At 36.5% G+C, this 22692-nt stretch overlaps 1 protein-coding gene and 1 long non-coding RNA gene across 12 annotated transcripts in view; one reads left to right on the top strand and one right to left on the bottom strand.

Annotated features, from left to right (window-relative positions):
* The window catches only part of LOC139138348 (single-stranded DNA-binding protein 3-like), a 119335-nt gene that overhangs the window by 54350 nt on the left and 42293 nt on the right, over positions 1-22692 (top strand). For 6 of the 9 annotated variants that reach the window (XM_070706685.1, XM_070706684.1, XM_070706680.1 and 3 more), the window contains exons 6-9: positions 10286-10360; positions 10691-10726; positions 12016-12075; positions 14160-14226. In XM_070706685.1, the coding sequence (XP_070562786.1) occupies positions 10286-10360; positions 10691-10726; positions 12016-12075; positions 14160-14226 (238 nt within the window). The remainder of the gene's footprint in view (positions 1-10285; positions 10361-10690; positions 10727-12015; positions 12076-14159; positions 14227-22692) is intronic. The other 3 variants (XM_070706688.1, XM_070706687.1, XM_070706686.1) reach the window with 1 other exon arrangement.
* The window catches only part of LOC139138351 (uncharacterized), a 47442-nt gene that overhangs the window by 18801 nt on the left and 5949 nt on the right, over positions 1-22692 (bottom strand). For 2 of the 3 annotated variants that reach the window (XR_011553587.1, XR_011553586.1), the window contains 2 exons: positions 20128-21090; positions 10257-10407 (listed from right to left, as the gene is read on the bottom strand). This is a non-coding gene — a long non-coding RNA (uncharacterized lncRNA). Of the gene's footprint in view, positions 1-10256; positions 10408-20127; positions 21091-21290; positions 21678-22692 lie in introns of those variants that run through there. The other variant, XR_011553588.1, reaches the window with a different exon arrangement.

Raw genomic sequence — 22692 nt, 5'->3', positions numbered from 1 at the left:
TAATAGTATCAGAGCTGTTTTCAGTTCTTGCATTTCACCAGTTTTTGTGTTCTGCATGGACACTACCATCCTAAAGATTTACCTTCACCTGAATATGTTGGTTGCAGTTTTATTTCCTAAATAGGAGCTACTTGGAGTATCTGTGAAGAGTTGCATCATACCAAGTTTCCATGTACAAACAGAACTACAGCATTTCAAAATAATCACGATTTAATATCGCAAATTGGAAGATTTTGAACACTTTGTGATATCCAGGTACAAGATGCCGACAGCTTTTGCCAAAGGATAGTATTCCAGGCTTCAAAGTTAATTTTCTTAAAACGAATGAGTGAAATGCTGGGAAAAAAACCACCACAGGGCGTCTATTAGCGGAATAAAAGCCATTGAAGTCACAGTATCAGATTATATACACAGTAATTACTACTACAAATATAATTGTCAGAGATTAGGTTTCAATTATGAAAACCTGAAATAATAAAACAACTTAATCTACATAAAATATCCTGTACATAGTGTAAAATTAATTTCACTAATCAGTTAAAGTGTCACTTATGTGATAGGCATTTCAGTGATCTATTCTTGCTTTCTGTGGATGATTCTTCTCTGTGTTGTCCGTGCCCCAAGGAGACGCGCTTTTAATTTGCTCATAGATCTCAATGTGAGCCAGAGAATGGCTGGATTTGTTACCAGTTGGATTGGCCAACTGAAAGAGGACTCCGCAAAAGCTGTCAGAAAAATTAGACTCCTGCAGATTACCAGAGTTTGGGGAAGGATTTTTTTTTTCCCCGTTGTATTCAAAGCTGGAAGAGTTCTTCTTGGCTTTCTAGAGTAGTACCGAAGCTAATACCTGAATAATCTGAAAATATCAAAGTCTCAGTTCTCTGACAATAAGAAGATTTAATAAAGAAATATGGCCTTGTGGGATACCAAAATATTGAAACATCGAATGCTATAAACAAATTGCTTTTTTCTGGAGAGCCAAAGAAATTTAAACTCTCTCACATTTTACATGTAATTTAAGCCCTGGCGACGTGAAATGGTCTCTGAGCACCATGATCAAAGAGAAGGATGGAACACTTATAAGGAGAATTTGGAACACTGATTTTGTGGTTTTTAAGTTTGGTTTTAGAACAATGTCTCCACAGAATCTGTTTTGAGTTTTTAGTCTTTTTTTGCTTAATCTCGCCAACTGTAGCTAGATTAGTTTCTGAAACTTATGCTTAATATAACTTATACTTATGGTCTGAAACAAATTTTCGTAGCCCTACTGTCTACCGATTCAGATCGTCCCTCCTCTACAAATGATGTTCAAAAATCAATCCTTGGGGATGAATATAAAGTAAAACCAGAGTGCACTGTTGAGAAAAAAGCACAATGGATGCTATTGTTTAATAGGAACCTTTTCATTATATCAGAAACCCCAACCAATATTGCAAATCCTCAGTCTTTGGTATGGAAAAAGAAGTTTTATGAAACATGCATGCTGAATTGCAGAATGCAGGATGTTAATTCAGTGGTTACTTCGATAACTTTCAGACACGTAACATACTTGTGTGCACCCTTTTCAAAAATGGGATACCTTATCAAATTTAGGAGTTTATTTACATTCCATCCATGGAAAACATTGATTTCTTGGAAGTGATGTGCTTTCTCCCTTTAATTCCTGATGCATTATATACAACAATTTCCCAAAATCCACATTTTAATCCTCCATGACTTGATAAGACACGATACTACTAAATTTGCCCTCCTTTTGTTTCATCATATACAACTTCAAAACCAATATCATTGTATACTTTAGCCAGAAATCAAGGCCAGTAGGCTCTATGTAAAGATGAAAAACAGGTGCTTCAGGGGGAAGATTGTCAACATTGCTTGTACAGATCTATGTGATCGGCCTGTTGGTTATGAACCCAAAAATGGGTTTTTAAACAGAATGAAGTATTTGTACTAAAAGTTCAAGCAGTCCTCTCAATGGTCTTTGAATTTCGTTTTGTGATCATTTGATTAACCAAAGTCAGGATGACATGCCAGTTTGATCTTCAAGGGAACACAACACAACTATGGTTTGTCTTGCCTTTCATGGGACGACTTGGCGTCCAAAATTTCTAAACATTGTGTAATACAGCTGCTGCAAAGAAATCTTTGCAATAAAACAAGTACTGTTTTTTGTCACTATGACTAGAATGGCCGCAAAAAAAACAACTGTGACAGTACGAATACATTGATGTCTACATAACAATTTTCATTATTCGCTTGAATTTTAAAATGCATTTCCAGAAAAATAAGACTTGAAGAAAAGTAAATTTATACTTTCTGTGGGTTTGGCTGAATTAAGTGCTTTCTTCTTAGAATCTAGCTTTGTTTGATTATGAGGCTGTAATGGATTTTACAGTGAAAGGCAAGCGTCTCTGGAATTATCCGTCATGTTACCGCTTGATTTGCTCAGTGGTAGAGTAGATGCCGGATTTGCTTAGTGGTAGAGCATGTAGACAGTACAGATAGCTTTGATATTCTACTGAGTGAAAGGAGAGAGAGTGGAAGTGTAGATGCAGACGTGATACGCTGTAGTGTATTTGAAAAAGACAGATATAGTGGTGATAGAGAAGTGATGTATTACCCAGTGAAAGAAAAAAGTTGTGGATACATATATAAATAATCTTCTGAATTTCATTTTTGAGGATTATTTTCAACATTGTTGCAGAGATGCAAAACTCAAAGCCACAGGCAGCCCTTACAGATGTACTTATACACAATGATAATAACACAAAACCAAGAACAATGTCCGGAGATCATGTACAGGAAACATTAAAATCTTAAAATGTTTGAAGTGTGTGTAGCATTGACCATATGGCGATTCATTCACAGCCTATTTCTTCTATGAGAGTGCGTCTGTGTTTTCAAATATCATGTCCTTCTCGGTATATGAAGATGCATACATGCAATCTGTATGGGATACTTCCCAATCAGTGTACATATACACAGAGACGCATGCATACACACCTACAAACTTCGGTCCTTGATGGTAGGGAAATTTTGATGTGAGCTGTTCAAATATCATCCAGCTGGCAAAATGGCGGAGTTTGCGATGTACATGTCTGGATTTGCAAAAGCAAAAGACTGTACGGTGTTACAGTGAATCTTTGATATCAGGGGCAAAGGCAACCAACATATCAACTATGATGTAGTGAGAAAGAGGAGATGACGGTACAGATGAAACTATGATTGATGTATGTCACACACTGAGGATAGAGGACAAATATGACTTCATGATATATTGGGCAGAGTATGGACTGCTTTGATGGTTTTGTGATATGCCACAGAGTGAATGAGAAAAAACAGGCTATGAATATTATTTATTACATAATGAGCAAGATGGAGCACCATGTAGGTTTACAATGAATCTGAAAAGTATGAGTAAAGATTAGGAATGTATGCCTGTCATGTATCGTACAGTACAAGGCCATAACAGTGATATGATATGGTCATGATAAATCAGACATAGACGGGAAAACATGCCAGTATGGTATACAGAGGAAAGAGCCTGGTATATGGATGTTTGTATTAGGCAGATTTATCCAGTGATAGGAAAGAGTCGTATTTGACAAATTGTAATGTTATATGTTCATTAAAAAGTGTGCAGGAAGACTATGGATGTGTCATTGTGATATTGAACCAAAGGTTGAGGTCAGATATGCTTATGATCTATCGTATAGAAAAAGATGTATATAGGGTTTAATGTCTTATTCAGCAGATGAAGAGGAAAGACAGAGAGGTAGTGTTCTACTGGGAACTAATTTCATGACTCCTGTTGACGAACTAACAAAGTATCTATGCCAAAAGAAATCCTAATGCTTTAAAGAGCACAATGTATGTGTACAACCAGTCTTAGCGATAATTATTCAACCATTACACAAATCAGAAACAAAAAAATAATTTTAGATGAAGAAGAAACAAGTGGTCATCAATATTGACATTTTTTATGCTATTATTAACACTTCAGCAGTTTCATTTTCTATTTATAGTCAAGAAAAGAAAACAGATACCTGCTGGGAACAGTTGTCTTTTTAGTCGGCTTAGGATGTATGCAATTGTTGTCTGTAACTATCATGTTGAAGGCGTTAAAATTCTAAATACATCAGATTTTATTCTGTGAATCCCACAAGTGTTGTCCATCCCTGATTTTGTTTTAGTTGTGTTTGTTTATTAGCTGTTATTTTCACTTTATTTGTGAGGTGTATGTTCTGATATCGACCTGCTTGATTTAATCTCTGAATCTCTTGCATCTTATACTGTGTTCCCACTAGCCAAACCAACGCCGCCGGTAACTAACGGTTTTGATTGGTAAACACCTGTGGATTAACCCTTAATCTCTACTTATGTCCATACACGGAATTTCCTCCGGTGTTTTGAGGAAAACACCGGTGTTTTGCGCCCTCTACGTTCAATATATGTCTATAGTACAGGTTGGATATAAACAACAATGGCGGATGTCCAGGACGCAACTGTAGCGGCGTGTCTCCTGTATTTTCACCTTCATATGCGATCCAGACGGATTCAACAGTTCAATCGTCGCCTCAGGAATGCATAAATGGACTCACAACGAGACCCAAACATTGATATTCTTGCCTCGCTATTCGATGAGCAAGATCACTAAAACCCATTAAAATAATTTTTCACAAACCAAACAAAGGAAAGAAACCAACAAAGGAAAGAATCTACACTGCGACTGATGAGAAACCACACTCGGGTTTCGAAACGCTAGCGTCAAAGGGCCACTCTATCAACTTTGTAACACCATAGGTCCGGCTGCGTCTCGCCATAAGCTTTCCCCACACAAACAAAAGATTACCGTACACACTAATCCAAACTTCCCTACAAATATCCGAGGCGAAACAAACATTTTTTATTAACACAAACAATCGGATAGGAATGTAGGAACACATTTTTGAAACGAACCAAACACAAACTCGACACAAAAACATTTTGGATAGTTAGGTGGGCAGCCTCTTTCACACTTTATACATGGGAGCGAGAGATCTGTTGTCTTCCATGGTTCGTGTCGAGTCCAGCTATGCGTACTGTGCACTCGAGCTGATAGGTCAGAGGTAATGTTTTGGACAAAAGTCGTCGCGAGAGGGCGTTTACACCGTCGTTAACCGTTCTGACACACAATTTGCGTCGGCGCGCCGTTGCAGGTCTGACGAAATTCGACGCCGTAGATCGACGCCGTCGCAGCACCGTCGTTAACTGTTCTCACACGTGGTTTTCGTCGTTGTTTACCATAACAACGGCGTTCACAACGTTGTTAAATGCTGTGTCAGAACGGCCTTTTAATCTCTTAATTACAAGCTGACACAATCGTGCAAAAAATGACAACTTTGTCATTCTTATGACTGTTACTCATTTGTGCCAACTGGCCTTGGTATTGGCCGAACAATTACTGATTCAATGTGTTTTACCTATCGGCCCTGGTATCATTATTTGTCAAACAAGTACTGATTAAAAAACTATACCTACTGGCCCTGGTGCCAGCATAGATCAAACAAACACTGATTAAACATGTTATGCCCACTGGCCCCCTGGTACCAGCATTGGCCAAACAAGTACTGGTTAAACATATTATACCTACTTGCCCTGGTGCCAGCATAGATCAAACAAGCACTGATTAAACATGTTATGCCCACTGGCCCTGGTATCAGCATTGCCTTGTGCCAAACAAGTACTGGTTAAACATATTATACTATGTGCCCTGGTACCAGCATAGATCAAACAAGCACTGATTAAACATGTTATGCCCACTGGCCCTGGTATCAGCATTGGCACAACAAGTACTGATTAAACATATTATGCCCACTGGCCTTAGTGTCAACATTGATGAAACACATAATTCAGCCCATTTAAAATTTAAGTAGACCGTGTAAAATAATTCATATTTTCTGGAATGTAAGCTAACCCAGTATGAGGCTTTTGTGTCACAACATGATCTATAATCATATTATAATAGAATTTTGATCTGAATATATGAAGTAGACCGTTGAGATAACTTGTGGCATTCACTTGTGGAAAGGATTTTGTCTTGGAGGTGTATTGGTTCATATTCCTACTGTCAGTTCAGGGGTGAGTGTTACTGCAGAAATAACCAACAAAGTAGTGCATTATGGAAATAAAATCTTAGTTTGGCAAAGTGTGAAAGAGAACATGAAACTAGACAGTTGGTACAAAGTTCGCCTTGGCAATATAGCAGGTGTATGTTCCCTGTGAAATCTGAATTACTGATTGGGCGATTTATTTTCTTCACATTCAAATAAAACACTTTTGGATGCAGATTGATATATAACATTAAACACCTTCAGAAGAGTGAGATTTGAATTTAATCAGATTTGAAATTTTTTTATTTTCCCTGAAATTTTAAAAAGTTTTGATCTCTGTTCAACATGTTAGAGTAGTTGTGTTTGTCAATGGGTATTGTTGAGGACTCACAGTATTGTTTTCTTGAAGTGAAATTTATAGAAACTTGTTATGAAACAGGTGAAAATGGTATGATGCATGGATCACAGGCAATCACTCACTTTTGTTCGTTTCAGTTGACATACAGAGGTCGACCTTCATTGTCAGTATTTTTTTACAATTTATTTTCAATAAAAATAGTAGAAATTCAGTGTCTTTGAAGACAAGGTAATAAATCTATAAATATATTATGGTGCATTTTATGTGTGTATCATAAGACTCAACCATAAACCAAAAATAGTAATAGTTAGTGATCTATGTTTTGAAAGCTAAACTGATATGCCTATTTCTCTGTTTTTGCCTATTTCTCTGTTTTTTCTGCTAGTAATGATATTGACGTTATTAAGAAAGGATGCTGACTTGTCATTACGTTTACAGACATCTTTTCAGCGGTGGCCTTCGATGATAGCTGTGATAGGTTACTCAAGTCATGTCAGTGCTTACGCAAAACAATAAAATTTCCTTTCTTGGAAGTGTGCCAAGCTTCACCCGGTAGTTTCACTCTGTTATACATAATTTACACTGTGAATGATATTTTAAGACAATAACGCAAAGACAGTATGTTTTCATTTTTTTTTGCATGAAAGTTTCATCTTTGCTCTGGAATGTACAGAGTGATGGGCTGAAGACAGTTGGGGGGGAGGGAGGATTTAGAGGGGAAAAAGTGGAAATGATGGAAGTAAAACTTACAAAGTCATTTAGTTATTGCCCTGGCAAATGAAACATAACCGTTGTAGATTTCCAACTGTATTTATAGACAAGTAAAAAATGACCTACTTTGCTGAACCATAAGGTTAGGAAGAACTTAGAAATATTATACGACCTATATACTTGATTCAAATTCATAAAAGAATATTGGTCTATCAGCCATTGTGACTATTAATATTCAGATGATATAATATTGATTTGAAGCGCTATCAAGCTTTCTCCTTTTGCTGTGAAAATTTCATGTAGAATCAAAGGTTTCATAAATATGTGATCTTCGAAATCCATCGTGGTATGTGGATTATCTATCTCTGGTGTTGGTAGACAAGTGAGGGCTTAATAAGTTGTACTTTTAATGATGATTGACAATTATAGATAATTACTTTGTATTGGTATTTTTATGCAAATAATTTTTTGTTAAATTATCAGTAGCATTGTTTGAACCACCCATTTGTAAAATCTAAACTGGAATAAGAGGAAAGATCTGGTATTCTGTTCCATTTCTAATTCTAGATTTGAAGGTGTGGTTTTCTAGGTATTGAGAGTTTTTGTTTGTTTTCATTTTTTGAAAGTCAAATTGTAAACCAAATTTTGTAGGAAACTAACAAGTGACAGCATAGTGACAACAGGCAGCACTTGAAGTATAATTGCACAAGTTAGAACTCTCCCCTTTCCTCTCTTCAAATGAACATTATCCCTCCTCTGCCCTCATACCCCCTTCTTCCCTTGGACCAGCACATGGATATGCGTCCGTTCGTCCATTTATCTATTTTCCATTCACGTTTCTTTTAACAAACCACGTTTGCAATGCCACAAAATGTAATGTTTTCCTTTTGCTCTATCACCTCAAGCGGTGTAATACAACTCACGTATATCAAACTACCAGTAGGTAGTTGATATTTTTACAATGTTTCCAGGAACATGTGATTCTGAACAGGATAATTCTAAACACTGACACTGATATTTGCAGTGAGTCCAATCGCCATAACTGATTATGGCCGTGAAATGGAGGTGCAATGGCATGTTGTCTAAAATATATTAAAAATAGACCACTGTTGCAATATCAAAATGATATCTTTGCATGAATATTTCTACATGCCTGTGTGATAATCAACCTACTTCCTAAACCTCTTAGATGATCTTTGAAAAAACAGTACAGAAAAAAATTTCAATATATAAATAAGAAATCATGCCCCATTTTGCATCTTAATATTTTTGTCCAAAAGGTTGTGATATTAGATTATCTTAAGAGATTATGAAACACCTTTGTGATGAAATTACAAGAAAATTAAATTTCTGTTGATATATATGTCAAAATTGAGAGGGCTTAAACTTCCGACACTACTCATACGTATTCAGAAGCATTGGATTAACTTCCACAGTATTTCTACCAACCTGTGCAGTTCATTTGCTGGCACATGGTTGGGACTGATTCAACAATATGCATTATTAATTAGAGTGATTCACTCAGAGGAAAAAAGCAAGGGCCAACTGAAAAAAATTAAGTGAAATAAAATTATTGCTAAGTAATATACTACTTTGGAAACCTATGTGTTTTGCCTTATTCAGTCAGACTTTTGCAATTTTTGCCCCTTTTATCAATTTAAAACATTCAATTCTTTCAATCGCTTTGAAAATTTTACCCCTGAATAGAAAAAATATAAGCTAATATTCAGCTTTCTTTCTCAGTTAAAAAATTTTGACAAATTTTTAGTTTGGCACCTTACCATTATACTGGTATTGGCAGCACAAATGAATAATAAAATGGTATAAATCGGACATATTGATGGTTTTTTCACTTATTTGTAAGGTATCAATGTCAGTCAATTCTGAATAATTTGTAGTGAAAGTAGACACAGTTATATGTGCACACTGTGTTGTGCAACTATAAGACTCGAGAAGTCATCGGATATTCCAATATCCTGTTTTGTTTCCATTTAGTTAATTTTTATCCCATTCTATTTTCCAGAAAGCAATAAATAAAGTATTTTTAAGTATGATATTTTGGTAAATCACATTTGCTGGTTGGTATTGTAAATCGTAACATGGATACAAAAACTTTCAATATATAAGAAGAGCTTTTTCAGTTGTATAGTGGCACATCCTGTATGTGTGTTTGTAATCAGTTCTCCTCACGAAAAAACAATAGAATTGTACATGAGTTAAAAATTAAGTTCTCAGTTACAAAAAAAAAGGCAAAATAATCGTGCTGTATTAAACTCCTGACTGTCTTTAAAGACAAGTTTTACTCTGAATTCAGGTTCGTTTCTGGCTACCCTGCAATATTTGAAGGATTTATCTTTTTTCCTATTGTTTTCCCTTGTTCAGTAGATATAACAAAACATATATGGCAAAAAGTTATGCTCATTTTCTGTAACAGAAACTGGGGGACATAGGGTAGAGGTTGGTTGAGAAAATTTGTAATTTGTGTGTTTTAAACTTTTTCTCATTGTTGCCCATAGCAAATGGCGAAATTTTGTTAACTTGTGCATCATTAGTGAAAATGCCAAATAGAATTATAAAGTGGGATGGAGTGGGTGGGAACACTTTGAACAATCAGATTTTATTTGCCCTCAATGTGTTTCAAAATGAAAGATGAATACCAATAGTTGGTACGGGCAAAACGGGTACTGCCAGGGGTAACTTAAATTTCATGGTTGTAGGTGTGCAGTTACAACAGTGCAAAGTTTACTTTTTGCTTTGGACAAAATAATCTTCACTTTTGCTTTCATGAGTAATTGTTTAAAAAGGTTACTTTTTTCGCGAATGTCAATGGCTAGGTTATAGGATGACGAGGCTTCTGCCAATATTTGAAGATAAATTTTTCAATGTACTGTGTTTTTTTGTCGGCCATTTTTTTCACAGTATGACAAAATTGTTATTTCACAAAGTTAATTCGTTTTTACAAATATGAAAATTTACTAGAGTAGAGAGAGTTTTATAGTTAAGTGGGTTTGTGCTGTGAAATTATTTTCTTTGCACTATTTACCTAACTGAACATCTAACAACCAACTCTGGTTCATTTCAAGATAGCAACTTACCTCTCTTCATTTCTGTCCTGTTTCCATAGCAACCTCAAGTATCACAACCATCCCCTCATCCACAACCTCCACATCCAAATAATCCCATGATGCCACAAAATCAGGTGAGTTTGGTTGTTAACTCTCTCCTCCATGATACATAAAACCCAACCTGCAATACAATCAGCATTATTTACACTTCAAATTATGATAACTTTTATTTCACTGTCTAAGGAATCCTCATCTTTTCTGTTGTATTCGTCAAATCTGTTTTGATATATCTATAGTCACATTGTAAGCTCTTTGTTTGAATGCAAACTTATCAATCTGATATGGTCAATCATATCACCAGCCACGCAACCACTGTTCAGCGCCAGAGTTGAAAACTCTGTGTAGTTTGTAGAGATGTCTGTTCACAACTTTCACACAATGTTCAACTTCTGCTTTTTTTCCAGATACCTCCACACAGTCAAATGATGGATAATAATCAGGTGAGTACTCAAATTTCAAACACACAAACACTTTCACATATGGAATCAATGTTCTTCCTGACAAAAAAATGCCGCCATGATTACAAAAGTAGGAATATATCAACAGTGATTTATAAACAAAAACTAAAGAAATAACTTCTGGAAAGAAGAAAACCCAAATGTCTTATAAAGCAGTTTTAGTCAGATTGTTAATTGTGTTTTAAAAAAACGTTCACTTTGTGTTCCCGCTGCTTGATTTGTCACTACACCAATTACTGTGCATTTGTAATATAGTAACACCATTTGGCAATGTAAAGTAAATCCAAAACAGCCAGTGATAAACTACTTTCAACTTGTTCTGTAGTGCAATGAACATGTGTTTTTCCCAAATTATGTAAAGAAATCTTGTCAAAAAATCTTGGACCATCATTTGTAACGTACTACAAATTATGATAATGCCAAAAATAAAGTTTAGGGCCCATGGTTTTCATATGGTTAAGAACATTGTAAAACTAACCTGTGAAAAAGACTTGAAGACGTGAGAATTCTAGTTACTCCAGAGAAATTATGTTTGGGTCAAAATTTTTTCCCAAAATGAAATGGCCTTCAGAAATCTTTTCTGAAATTCTAGTTGTCTTGGGCGCACCCAAGTTAAAAAATTAATATCGTATGAAATCAACGTTTCTTGAGTAAAATGCTTTCATTTTACATTTTCAAACATGCAGCAAAACTAATAGTATCGCTAATTGTTCAGTGTTAGGAAAGGTACTTATTTTAAAGCTGGAAACACAATTTAAAATGTTGACATACTTGCTTTCAGTCATGATTAGAATCATAAGTACTATGTTTATTTTTTTTTAACATTTTGTCTTCAAAGCACAAATTACAATTTGTGTTTGTTTCCTTTACAAAAAGTGCTTCTATGCTGTTGTGTTTGGTAGTTCGTGAAATATTTCATCCTACCCTAGTATTCTCTTGTTTTTCTTTGTTTTTATTTTCTGTCATCCATAGGGCTTGTTCAAACTGTTTGTCAAGGTTGTTCATGTTCATAATGTGTTGATGCTGTCCTTTATGAGTGATTATATCATCTGTAGTGATTAGGTCATCAGGAATGACAAAAGGATTAGAGAAGTTTAAATTTTCATTCAAAGAAACGGAAGATCATCTTCTTGACATTTTGGACAACTCACTTTAGTTCTTTTTTTAATGTCAGTATTGAGTCTTTTGACAAAGTGACTGCATATTCACGAAATCTTAGCCCGCGGTGACATTTTCTTTCCAATACTGAACCCACACATTCTCTTTTTCAGCCGTTTATGTCGCCGAGGTATCCAGGGGGTCCGCGGCCTATGAGAATGCCACAACAACAGGTTAGTACAACAATTGTTTGACCTGAATCTGAATTTCACAAAGTAGACTTGTGAGGGCGCTGCTTTTGTCTTGGACACGGAAATTTCTAGTTGATAATATACACAGTGACATACGCAATTTGTTGAATATGACTGACAAAATTGATCTGTGAAAGAGGAAATTTTGTTTCATGCTAATGTTAGTATATGCACAAAACAACGGGAACTGGCTAAATGCTGTAATACTAAATTGTATTTCCTAAAATTAAAATTTTGCAATTTCAGCAGATCAGAAACAAAATAAGTCAGACATTATGTCATTGACAAACAGCCAAAAATGTGGTAATAGCGTATTTGCAAACATAAATTTTCAAGGCAAGACAGTTTGTCACGTTTTATGGTGAACACTCCAAAGGTCACTCTGGTTGGTTTTGTTAGCATTTTCACATCACTTCAAAACGTGGTCATATTGTTGGGTCAAAATTTATGTATCTAGGACATCCAGCATGTGCACACAAAGAGCGTTGAAAAGATATGCCAAGATAAGGGGCCTTTCTTGTTTGCCAGTCAACCAGTAACCTTTTTTTTTGTAATTTCTCTCTCTGTAAATGGTAAGAATTGGGAAATATTTAAATTTCTGACCCAAGACTCATTTCAAATTAAATTGAAAAAAGGTAGCGAAAACAAAGAAATAAAAATATCAAACAAGCCACTAAAGGAAATGAGTATTACGTTATGTTTGTATTAAAATCCTATTTTAAAATTTATTTATAGCATGAAATTTTGTCTACTAGAATTACATTTATTTGTCTCATACTGACTTGGCATTGTTCATTTCAATCAATAACAATATATCTAAAAATGTACACAATTATGTTTATAGTAGAACGAGAATAAATTTTTGAACATTAAAAATAATTGAATAAACAATATTACTTTCAATCTTTACCCAGCCATGACAGAGGAAGTATGACAAAACTATTAGTAATAGTGACAACAACAGGAAATGGTCGGGACACTTACTATCCCCGCCATAAAATTTTCCGTTTTGAAGGACTTACAAATTTCACACATGAGAAAGGGGTATGATTTCGAAAATTTCAGAATTTCCAAATAGAAAAGCATGGTGTGTTATGTTATTCTGTGAGATAACAACATGGTTCATGTCGCCATGTCAGCACCTGACCTTTGACCCTTTGGTTGATATTAATGTCATAATGAGTGCGGGACTTAGAGTTGCCGTTCTGTGTCTCAGGGGAAAAACATCAGGCTATGTACATTTCTAATTTTGTTTTTAAGGAGCAGCGCTTTCCCACATATTCACTTCCCAGACCATTTTCTGCCGTTGAATATCCTGTAATAATTTTACTTGTACAAAACGGAGTGCATGTATGTCCTTTGGAAAAAGATATCTTTCTCTCTGTGAAACAACAACTAAAGATGATGATTTAGCCTTGAACATCAAACCAAAACTCAATTATTTATCTAAATCTATTTCGTGGATTTCAGCCTAGCGCCTGTAACTGAATGTTTCAATTTCATATTCCATAATCATTTGTAACTGTGAATTGAAACAGACATGAGATACGCTCATCTTACATATTTCATCCTTTTTGAAAAAAACCCAATGATTTATAACAAACTTGTAGGATCACATATTACTGTGTTTTCAAATTTTCCACTGCAAAATTCTTTTTCATTATTTTGAAAGACTATTGTTCAAACCAGGCTTAACTGAAAAATTGAAATACATTTAAATTACATAAATGCAAGTGCAGCTTTACTTATTGCCGGTGTTGTGTGAGAGGATGGGTTTCATTTCTTTATTTTTTATTCAGAGACCATAGGCAAATGTATAGCGCCCTCTATAGGTGGTGAAGGCTTTTAGAAAGTGCAGGTTGTCACTCTGAGCACAGAGAACATTGTGATTAACATGCAATCCCAATTATCACAACTACGGCCATTTTGAAATGAAATCATTTCTGACCTTTACCTTTGAATGGAGATCATGTTTATCTTTTGTAAATATCGCAATTTTGACCTTGTACCGAGCCAAATATTTGTAACTTCAGTGTGGTAAATTTGTATTCTTTCTCTCTGTGAAGCCGCCAGGGGGAGTACCTGGGTCACAACCTTTATTACCTAACACAATGGACCCTACAAGGCAACCAGGTAAGTGTAAAGTCCTAAAATTTTCAGAGTATGTGCAGTAGAGTAGAAGTGTTGATGGTTGTTATTGGCGTGTTTGTTAACCGTTCACTTCAAGGTGCCTATCTCTTTGTCTTTTGCTATGTATATTAAAATCTCATCTTTCCTTCGTCTACCGTCTAGTCTGTTTATACAATACCATACCATACAATCAGTGCATTTCAGAACAAAGCTTATTGCATTTGTTCTTTACCATCCAAAGAAGGTTTATACGATATATTGAAGGATGAATTGGAGTTGGTTGCCAAGACAATATGCAAATATGTGACTTTGGCCTTCACCCCATAAGTTGAAACCTTAGACCAGTTTGGAAAGTCAGACTTTATGTCCTAACAGAACAAAATCATCATCAAAGGAATATTTCTGGTCATCTTCAGTAAATAAGGAATTGATACTAGCCAAAATATCTTAATGAAATATTGCCTGTATTTTCTATAGAACTTCCTACTTTTCCTTTTTGCTTGTGTTCTGAGCAATGCCTACATTCAATACATATCCATTTTGCAATGCTATCATATGACAGCTGACACGTTACATGGCAGGTGCACCATCACCATAGTTGTTCACAAACACCTTGAACTTGTTTGCATGTCAAGATAAACAATGTCATGATCAAGGGTTGATAGGAACAAAATACAACTTGCTAATTAACCTTACTGTTAGTCATTATTTTAAAGTCTGTCCAGTTTTTGAGTTACTCATGTACCTTGTCTTTCCTAGCTAATAGAAATTTCATAGTTGCTCACAAACCTTTTAGATGAACAATGTACTATAGACTGAAGTGTGTGATTCCAAAGTGGGGCACAGCATGCAATAGCGCCCTCTGGCGGTGACATCTCCCCTCTGTGAAAGCATTATGTTATCAAGATATGAGCGTCTCCCAGTTTGCCTTTCAGCCTATCAATATCTAGCTGAGATAAAGTACATCTACAGTTGTGTGATGGTCGTCTTGGGAATCTATGTTTTGTTATGGGCAGACGGTAGCGTGCAAATACAAAAGATATGTTCCCATGCCTTCGAGAAAGAAAGTCATGCCTGCTCATGTTACGTGATATTCTTATAATGCAGGGGATGATACATGTAATACGAATCTTTGAATGTACCTGCAGAAAGCCTTTGTGTGTAAAGAGACTTACAAATTTCAAATAAGTGAAACATAAATTCATAAAATCCACAGATTTTGTGCATTTTATTAAGGATGAAGAACTGTGACTCAACTGGGTTTTTTTGCATTGTGAATTATGAAATCAACATCCAGATCTGTAAAAGTTGTGTTTATATGGTAGAGGTATAGATAAGAGGTTTACAGGGCCAGAATACAAGAGTTTACATGAATACATAATTATTTCCTGGCTGTTTTGTAACTTCCATTCACTCCAACCATTAATCAAAAGAATATCAAATAAGTAATGTAGTGTGTGTGACAGCTGGATAATGAAAGAAGTAATTTAAAAAAATCAGTTATGACAAAATTGTGAATCTTATTCTTCATTCCTTGAAGGTATTCAGGTAATTGATACAAAATTGAACAATTAATCAAACCATAAAATCCTTGTGGCATTGGTCTTAACTTGGCAGTACTATATTTATGTGAACTCTCTTACATATAGTAGCTTATAAGATATGTCAACTCCAATTTTTGTCAAAAAACTGACTTTGTGAGTTATGCTAGTTGCAAAATACATATATGTGGAACAGTGTTACGGTAGAGTTCTGGCTACGATCTCAAACCATTCATTTTTTGACAACTGGTGTGAATCTAATACAAATTCATCAAAAAAACTTAAGAAAATTTAGCTCCAACTTTGAATTCATAAAACATTTCTAACCTTAACACTTTCATAAGTTACCCAGACCTTTTCACCACTAATATTTAAATCCTGTTTGCAGCCATAATGTTGGACTTTTGTAGTGGGAATTAGGGGTGAACAGGTTAAAGGATAAAAAAGGTGAAAATTTTTAGATTGTAGGATACCCATAAGATACACATTACAATTTATGATGGTAGTTGATTTGATGTACAGAGTATTACACAGTGCAGGAACCTGAATTGCAGGTGACTTCCCTAGCTGTAAAATATCAATGCATGGTCTTTATGAGAGAATTACTTTAAGGCAGTACACATCTCAAATGATAGTTTATTAACTTACGCACAGAATTCGTACAGAATTCATCCAAGGACACTTTAAACTATTGTCTTTCGTTATTACAAATATAAAAAATTATGGGTGTCAATGCCAAGTTTTGGATTAAAAAAAGTTTGCCTGAAATTCAGTTTCATTTGAAATTCAAAATGGCTGCCATGGCGCATGTTTAGTTTATGGGGAAATTATACTTTCAAATTTCACAAATAATTTGGTGAAAACTAACTTTGCTCTGTTGTTTTAAAATAAGTCCACACAAGCTTTGGACCAGAATTTTCAGTTTCTTGAAAGTTTAAAAAGATGTCCTCAATGGTGCACTCTCCTTGAAATCATATCTGCAGCAATACCATGCTAGATTCATGTTCATTTTTGTTGATCCGCTCACTGCCTGTGGTTCACATTGATGGGAATGTAAAACCTCACTATACGTTTTCTTGTAAAGTGAATATAGGATATGTTGAAACTTTTTGCTTCAAGGCACCAGTGTCATAACACAATCAAACCCCTTCAAATTTTCAAAACCACGATCACAACTGATTTTTGTAGTTATTGTATGGATTTAAGTGGTACATTGAATGAGGCCTTTTAATCTACAATTGATTCAGTAACATTTTATCTCTTGTTTGCATATCATAACACAGCAATACATACACTTTTCCTATCAGTACGGCCTGCATTGTCATGATCAATATGGAATACAGGCATGTATTTCAAAACACTATCATCACGTGAGCTTTATTGTGCATTATTAAGAGATCACAGACCTTTCAAAATAGTATTGCTTTATCGAGAGTTGTATGTTTCAATTCATGGTCACGCGATATCACGATTATGAATATAAAATCATATTAAGGATATATCGTAACGTGAAAATTCCTAGTCAATCTAATTTATGATCCAACTGACCTGAAGTTTTCCAACCGAAAACAGAAACCATGAGTTAATGCCTACAGCCATTGCCAGATTACCAGAGGTGAATTCGGAGTGACTCTCCCTGCTGTTTATCAGAAGACTGGTGTGATGTGCCCGAGTCATCAGCTTTGGTGTGCCCCAGTCTACATACCATGGGCTAAGTGCTACCCTGTTGTGAACGTACACACGTGTTTGGGTTTTCGTTTTCTCACCAGGTTCTTATCAGTACTCAGGTATAACACACAACCATCAGCAATGCAGCACTTGCAGAGATAGGCAGATTATCTAAATTAGCAGTCAGCTAGCCATATAAAGAAGGCATGCCTCTGAGAGAAAAGATAAGTGATGCTACATCGGGAGAGCCATAGCTGTTGATAAGATAGTACCATAGCTATTAAGATTAGGCGAATTATTTTAGTGTTAGTGTGTTGTGAGACAGACACTAGCGATAAAGTAGGTACTCCCATCTATTCTGTCGCTTTAATCTACTTTTGTGTTAAAAGCCTTGTGGTGGCACACATCTTGTAACTAACGTGTGCTATTCTTTTCTGTTGCATTTCACCATCTTCTGAATTACTTGGCAACTGTTGTCTATTTTGGAGTGTTTGATGTTTTCTTGACCTGGCTCAAAATTTACTGGCCTAAAAGATTTATGAGATGAAGAGAGCAGGTTATAGTTCTGGTGACATGTACTAAACTACAATTCTCGGCTTTAAACTAGTTTATCATCGTTTAGTGTCTCCTATACAGGACACTGGAGAAGCCATCGAAACAAACAATTGGTCAATTTCAAACTCATGAAAGTTGGCTTGTCAAGGGCTGTTGAGACCACCATAGCAATTCATTATCATAAAATTTGATACCCTCCTCAAAAACAAAACAGATAGATCACCTTGCTTGAAACGAGCCTTCCTTGGATCACAGACTGGATCGCTGTGAGTTACACAAATGCACATAATAGATATGTGACCAATACCAGTGAATGACAACAGCTGTTTGGCTTTAATGAGTTCCAATTATCACAGTAATTGATAAGATACATCAGAGGAGATAACATACACAGCACTTGTCAAGCCACTGATAAAAAACTGAATCTTAATATCATCTTCACGTTATTACACTGCTGGTATCTTTTGATGAAAAATAAACACATGCGACTAGATATCCAGGGAATAATTTTGCTTCCGTCCAACTAACTTGAACTTTTGACACCTCAGTGTGTTTGTTGATAAACTTCAAGTATTGTTTAAAAAACACTTCAATTTTGCTATTCTGCGACTCTGACAGCTCTAGCCTCATTTCCAACCATTTTCATAGCAACCTGGTGTTTACTCTCAACTTCAAGCACTTTACATCAAAAATGGAGAGAGGCAGCCAACTAATGCTTCAAAATTTTCTGTCGCATGATCTTTGATATAGTAATCACATGACCCCAGGAGGTCCTGTGATTGGCTATTAGCTATTTGCACTATAACACTGCCAGGCTCAGAGATATTAAATGCTGAAAATGGACTGTTGATTTACTATGGAGTGTGTTGTTTCAATTATAGCATATCAGGCCAATGGCAACATTACCCAATCTGGTCCTATAATGGAAATTTCTCAACATGAGTTTGAGCTCTAGCAGAGAAGCACAATTCACGGGATGATAGTCTTTCCAGATGCAGGTTTCAGAATTCTGTCTGGTGAGCACTCAGTCACATGGTTGGGGGAACACTGACTGTGTGGTCAACAGTTAATTACCTCTCTGACAGCGGTTTGGTCTGACAACAGTGTCAATATTCAGGCTACATGCTAAAAGGATCCACTCACAGTAAAGTACAAGCCGGTCTGAAGTGTCCTGCTTGTTATCAAATAAGTTTTGATCTCTCTGTGTAATAATTATCCTCCATTTCCTCCATTTCCAACATTTTAGTGGTTTGCAATAAAAGTTAAGTGGAAGTCCTCGCTAAATCTATTGGTTTTGGTTATTTGTTATTTGGTTATTTTGTGTAAAACTACTGAAAATTGAAAGTTATAAAAATTATAGAGTGTAAAAATTATGCAATCTTCATTTCATCAATGTAACAATATGTGCATGCTTTTTCTTAAGCTGAAGTCTGGAGGTTTTTGAATATGGTTTTGATTTCATACTGAAACCATTAACGCAGCACTTAACAAGAACAGGTGGCGTCTACCTGATACGACTCGTCATTCTTTCTGGTCTGATATTTTTCATTAGCCAAACACAAGCGAATTTACCATATCTCAAAAGGGAACAAAAATATGGCTTTTGCAAGCAAGCGTGGCTATTGTCAGGCTCTCCTTAATTGAGAAATACCTCCATCTCCGCATGAAACGCAATGACCGTTGCTTTCCTGCCGATCATTTTAGATATGACTTATTGAATGCGAGTCAGGGTGTCGGATCTCTCCCTGTGTAATTACACCACTGTACATGATCAATTGTGCCCAAAGACACATGTATTGACCCAGCTGTGCATAGAGTCAGTTCAGTTCTACGATATCAAAACTGGAGATTTTCTTGCATTGATTTTTTCGCTATCTATCAACTTCTATTCAACTGAGGCAGAATGTTGAGGGTTGATGGGGCATCTAAAAGCCAAGGATTTTGAATGAAAGCCTCTCATATATTAGTGTGTACATATCAACATACATATACTACTAGTCCATGTTTCAAGTGTTAGTGTGATTCAGTGACACATGTAGTGTTAATATGTCAAATATATGGGCCAAAGGCAAGTATCAGAAGTTTAAGAAGAATGTCTGTAAATTTTGATGGTTACTGCATAAATTTGAAGATGACTTACCTTCCATCCAGCCCTTTGCTGGTTGCTTGCACTGAGTCGAAATGCTGAAGGCTCCTATCCCACGTATGGACTTGAGTGATGGCACTAGGCATTCAAAGTTCCCACAGCAATGTGGAAACATGATGTATCGGGTTGTCCTGTGAGGTCATTTCCGTGCGTGGTAATCCTCTGTTTGCTCCTAAATCTGTCTGTACACAAAGATGCAAAATAAAGTATTTGAACCTCAGACTTGCCCCGTGTCATATCCTTACGTGTTTCCCTTGGCAACGATGACTTAACTCCCATGTTGGTTGGTTGTCAGGTGACTACACTCCTCCAAGATGGAATGCTGGCACATGTTAAAATCGCAGAACAGGAGTTGCTGTAGATCCTCGCGCCTCTGAAGCCATGAAGTAGTCACTCAAAGATGCTGGAATGCTTACAGACGTAGCTAATGATATCCTGTAAGAGCTCAGCACGGTTCACACATTTCACAAAAGTTGGTGTGTCAGCCTTGCTTAGAGATGGCTTGGGGGCATTAAGTGAAGGATGTTTCCTTATCGCCTCCATTATGTGCAAATAATGGCTGATATGCGACAGTCTGGTAACGTCATCCATCCTCGGTGTTCTACTCCATTTCACGGCATCCTGCTTCAGACCCATTCTGACAGCCAGGATCATTAACGCGATTCACACCCCGGATGATGAAAAGAACGATGCAGGCCTGTGAAAGTCACATGGATGATGATCAAATGTCCAGATAGAATAAAAATTCCGGAGTGAAATGACCACATCTTGCAGATGTTACTCTCAGAACATTAATCAAAATTTTTAACTTCCTGTCACTGGGAAAAATCCGCCACGAATCCCTGGTTACAATTAGGCATGTCCTCTGGTTACTTGGCTGAGTTATCTACAAGGGCTGCCACTCATTCTTCTCTTTTTGTCGAGCATTTTCAAGTCAACGAACTTCTCGGTTATGTCCTGCAAACGGTAAAAAGGCATATTTTTAGCGTGAGCTTGCCTGTGAACTGTACCTACCCCTTTACCTGTGTATGCCGAGTATGTCAACATCGCAGTGGTGTGTCAGCTACGTTACCCCTGCCAATAATAGTGCTTGATAGCTGAGAAGAAACGAGAGAAGCCGGCCGTTATCAAAGCCATCAAAGTACACTGCTGCTTACCTTAAGGCGCAAGTTGCCCATGTACACTAGATATCTGGATTATGTATGAAGTGTGTGTCATCAGTTTACAATAATATCTCCCGCTTGGATATCAAAATGTCAATCTCTATGCAGGCCAGGTTGAAGTCGCTATCTCCCCGAATACTGAATTTCAAGCATTTTCTGTGTGGGAAGTATGTGGCGCCGGATGGCAAGCCCTTGAACACAGAGCCATAACTAGCAGTGACCGCAGCTCTGAAACTTCAATATAATTTAAGTATCCGCCTGACAATTTGCATGAAACCATGTGAAATTAGCTGTGAATTTATGTCAGTATCACATGGAAAGAAAGTCGATCCTGACAGGTTTCATCTGGCCTGAACTCAGCATGTCTTTAAGTTTTAATGTAATCCCGGAGTGTAGTGTCACTCTGGCTATAGAAACTTGTATGGGGATTTCCATGCAGCTAGAAGCCAAACGTGATGACAAATGCTTTTGGCAGAAACACAATTGTGTAGTGGACCATTTTCACGGTCTCATTAAATCGTTTTCTATCCCCTTAATGGAGGACTGGAGTGGATAGACGTGCTGTTCAATGAATAACAATTATGGTGCTTAGGTAGCATGCTGTGTGATTCCTCCAATCAGTTAGATTAATGAGTGCTTACACTCTGGTTTCTTCTATTCCTTCGGGGGTGTGAATATTTTCATTGTCTTTGCTCAGCTCCCCCCCCCCCTTTTTTCCAAGAGGATTTTAGCATTTTGAAGCATTTGTATTTATATGGAGCATTTCAAATACGTATTGTCGTTCATGGGTAACAAAGTATTCAAGCTGGATTTTTGTTTTGTATTGTTCAAGCGTAGGGGAACTGATTTGAACCAGCAAAGGAAACACTCCACAGCAATGATGCAATAGTAAATACAGTCTCATGATGCTACAATGAAGTTGGGACAGAGAGCCTGATTTCGTAAGACAGGGTCAACAGGCTTTATGATTTCAAATAATAGCATGGGGAAATAATGCGCCACTCCAAGTATGGTGTAAGGACACAGAGCGTGTCTGTGCAAAGCTGCCATTCAATCTTTGACAGGCCATGAATGTCATCAACTGTTGAGGAACATCTATGACAACAAACCATTCCTCAGTCACAAGACAAAACAAAAATAATGTTTCCTGTGTGTGCATGCTGAGGATGGTGAAATCATTCGAAATGTGCCGTCTACGAGTGAAAGTTGTACAAGCACCAGGAAGTCCCTCACAAAGTGTAACCCTCCTCTAGCAGAGTGGAATGTCCCAAAGGTTCATTTCAGGTAGACGACAGGACTGATATGTATCTCCACTTTTCAGGGAAAGCAGCGTTATATTGTGCAAAATCATGCCATGAGTACATTTATTGCCGCATGTTATCATGCACAATTTGAC

This window comes from Ptychodera flava, chromosome 8 (genome assembly GCF_041260155.1).
Source record: "Ptychodera flava strain L36383 chromosome 8, AS_Pfla_20210202, whole genome shotgun sequence".
In the NCBI taxonomy this organism is placed as follows: Eukaryota; Metazoa; Hemichordata; class Enteropneusta; family Ptychoderidae; genus Ptychodera; species Ptychodera flava.
The sequence above is the reverse complement of the archived record's forward strand: the minus strand, read 5'-3'. Positions and strand labels throughout refer to the sequence as shown.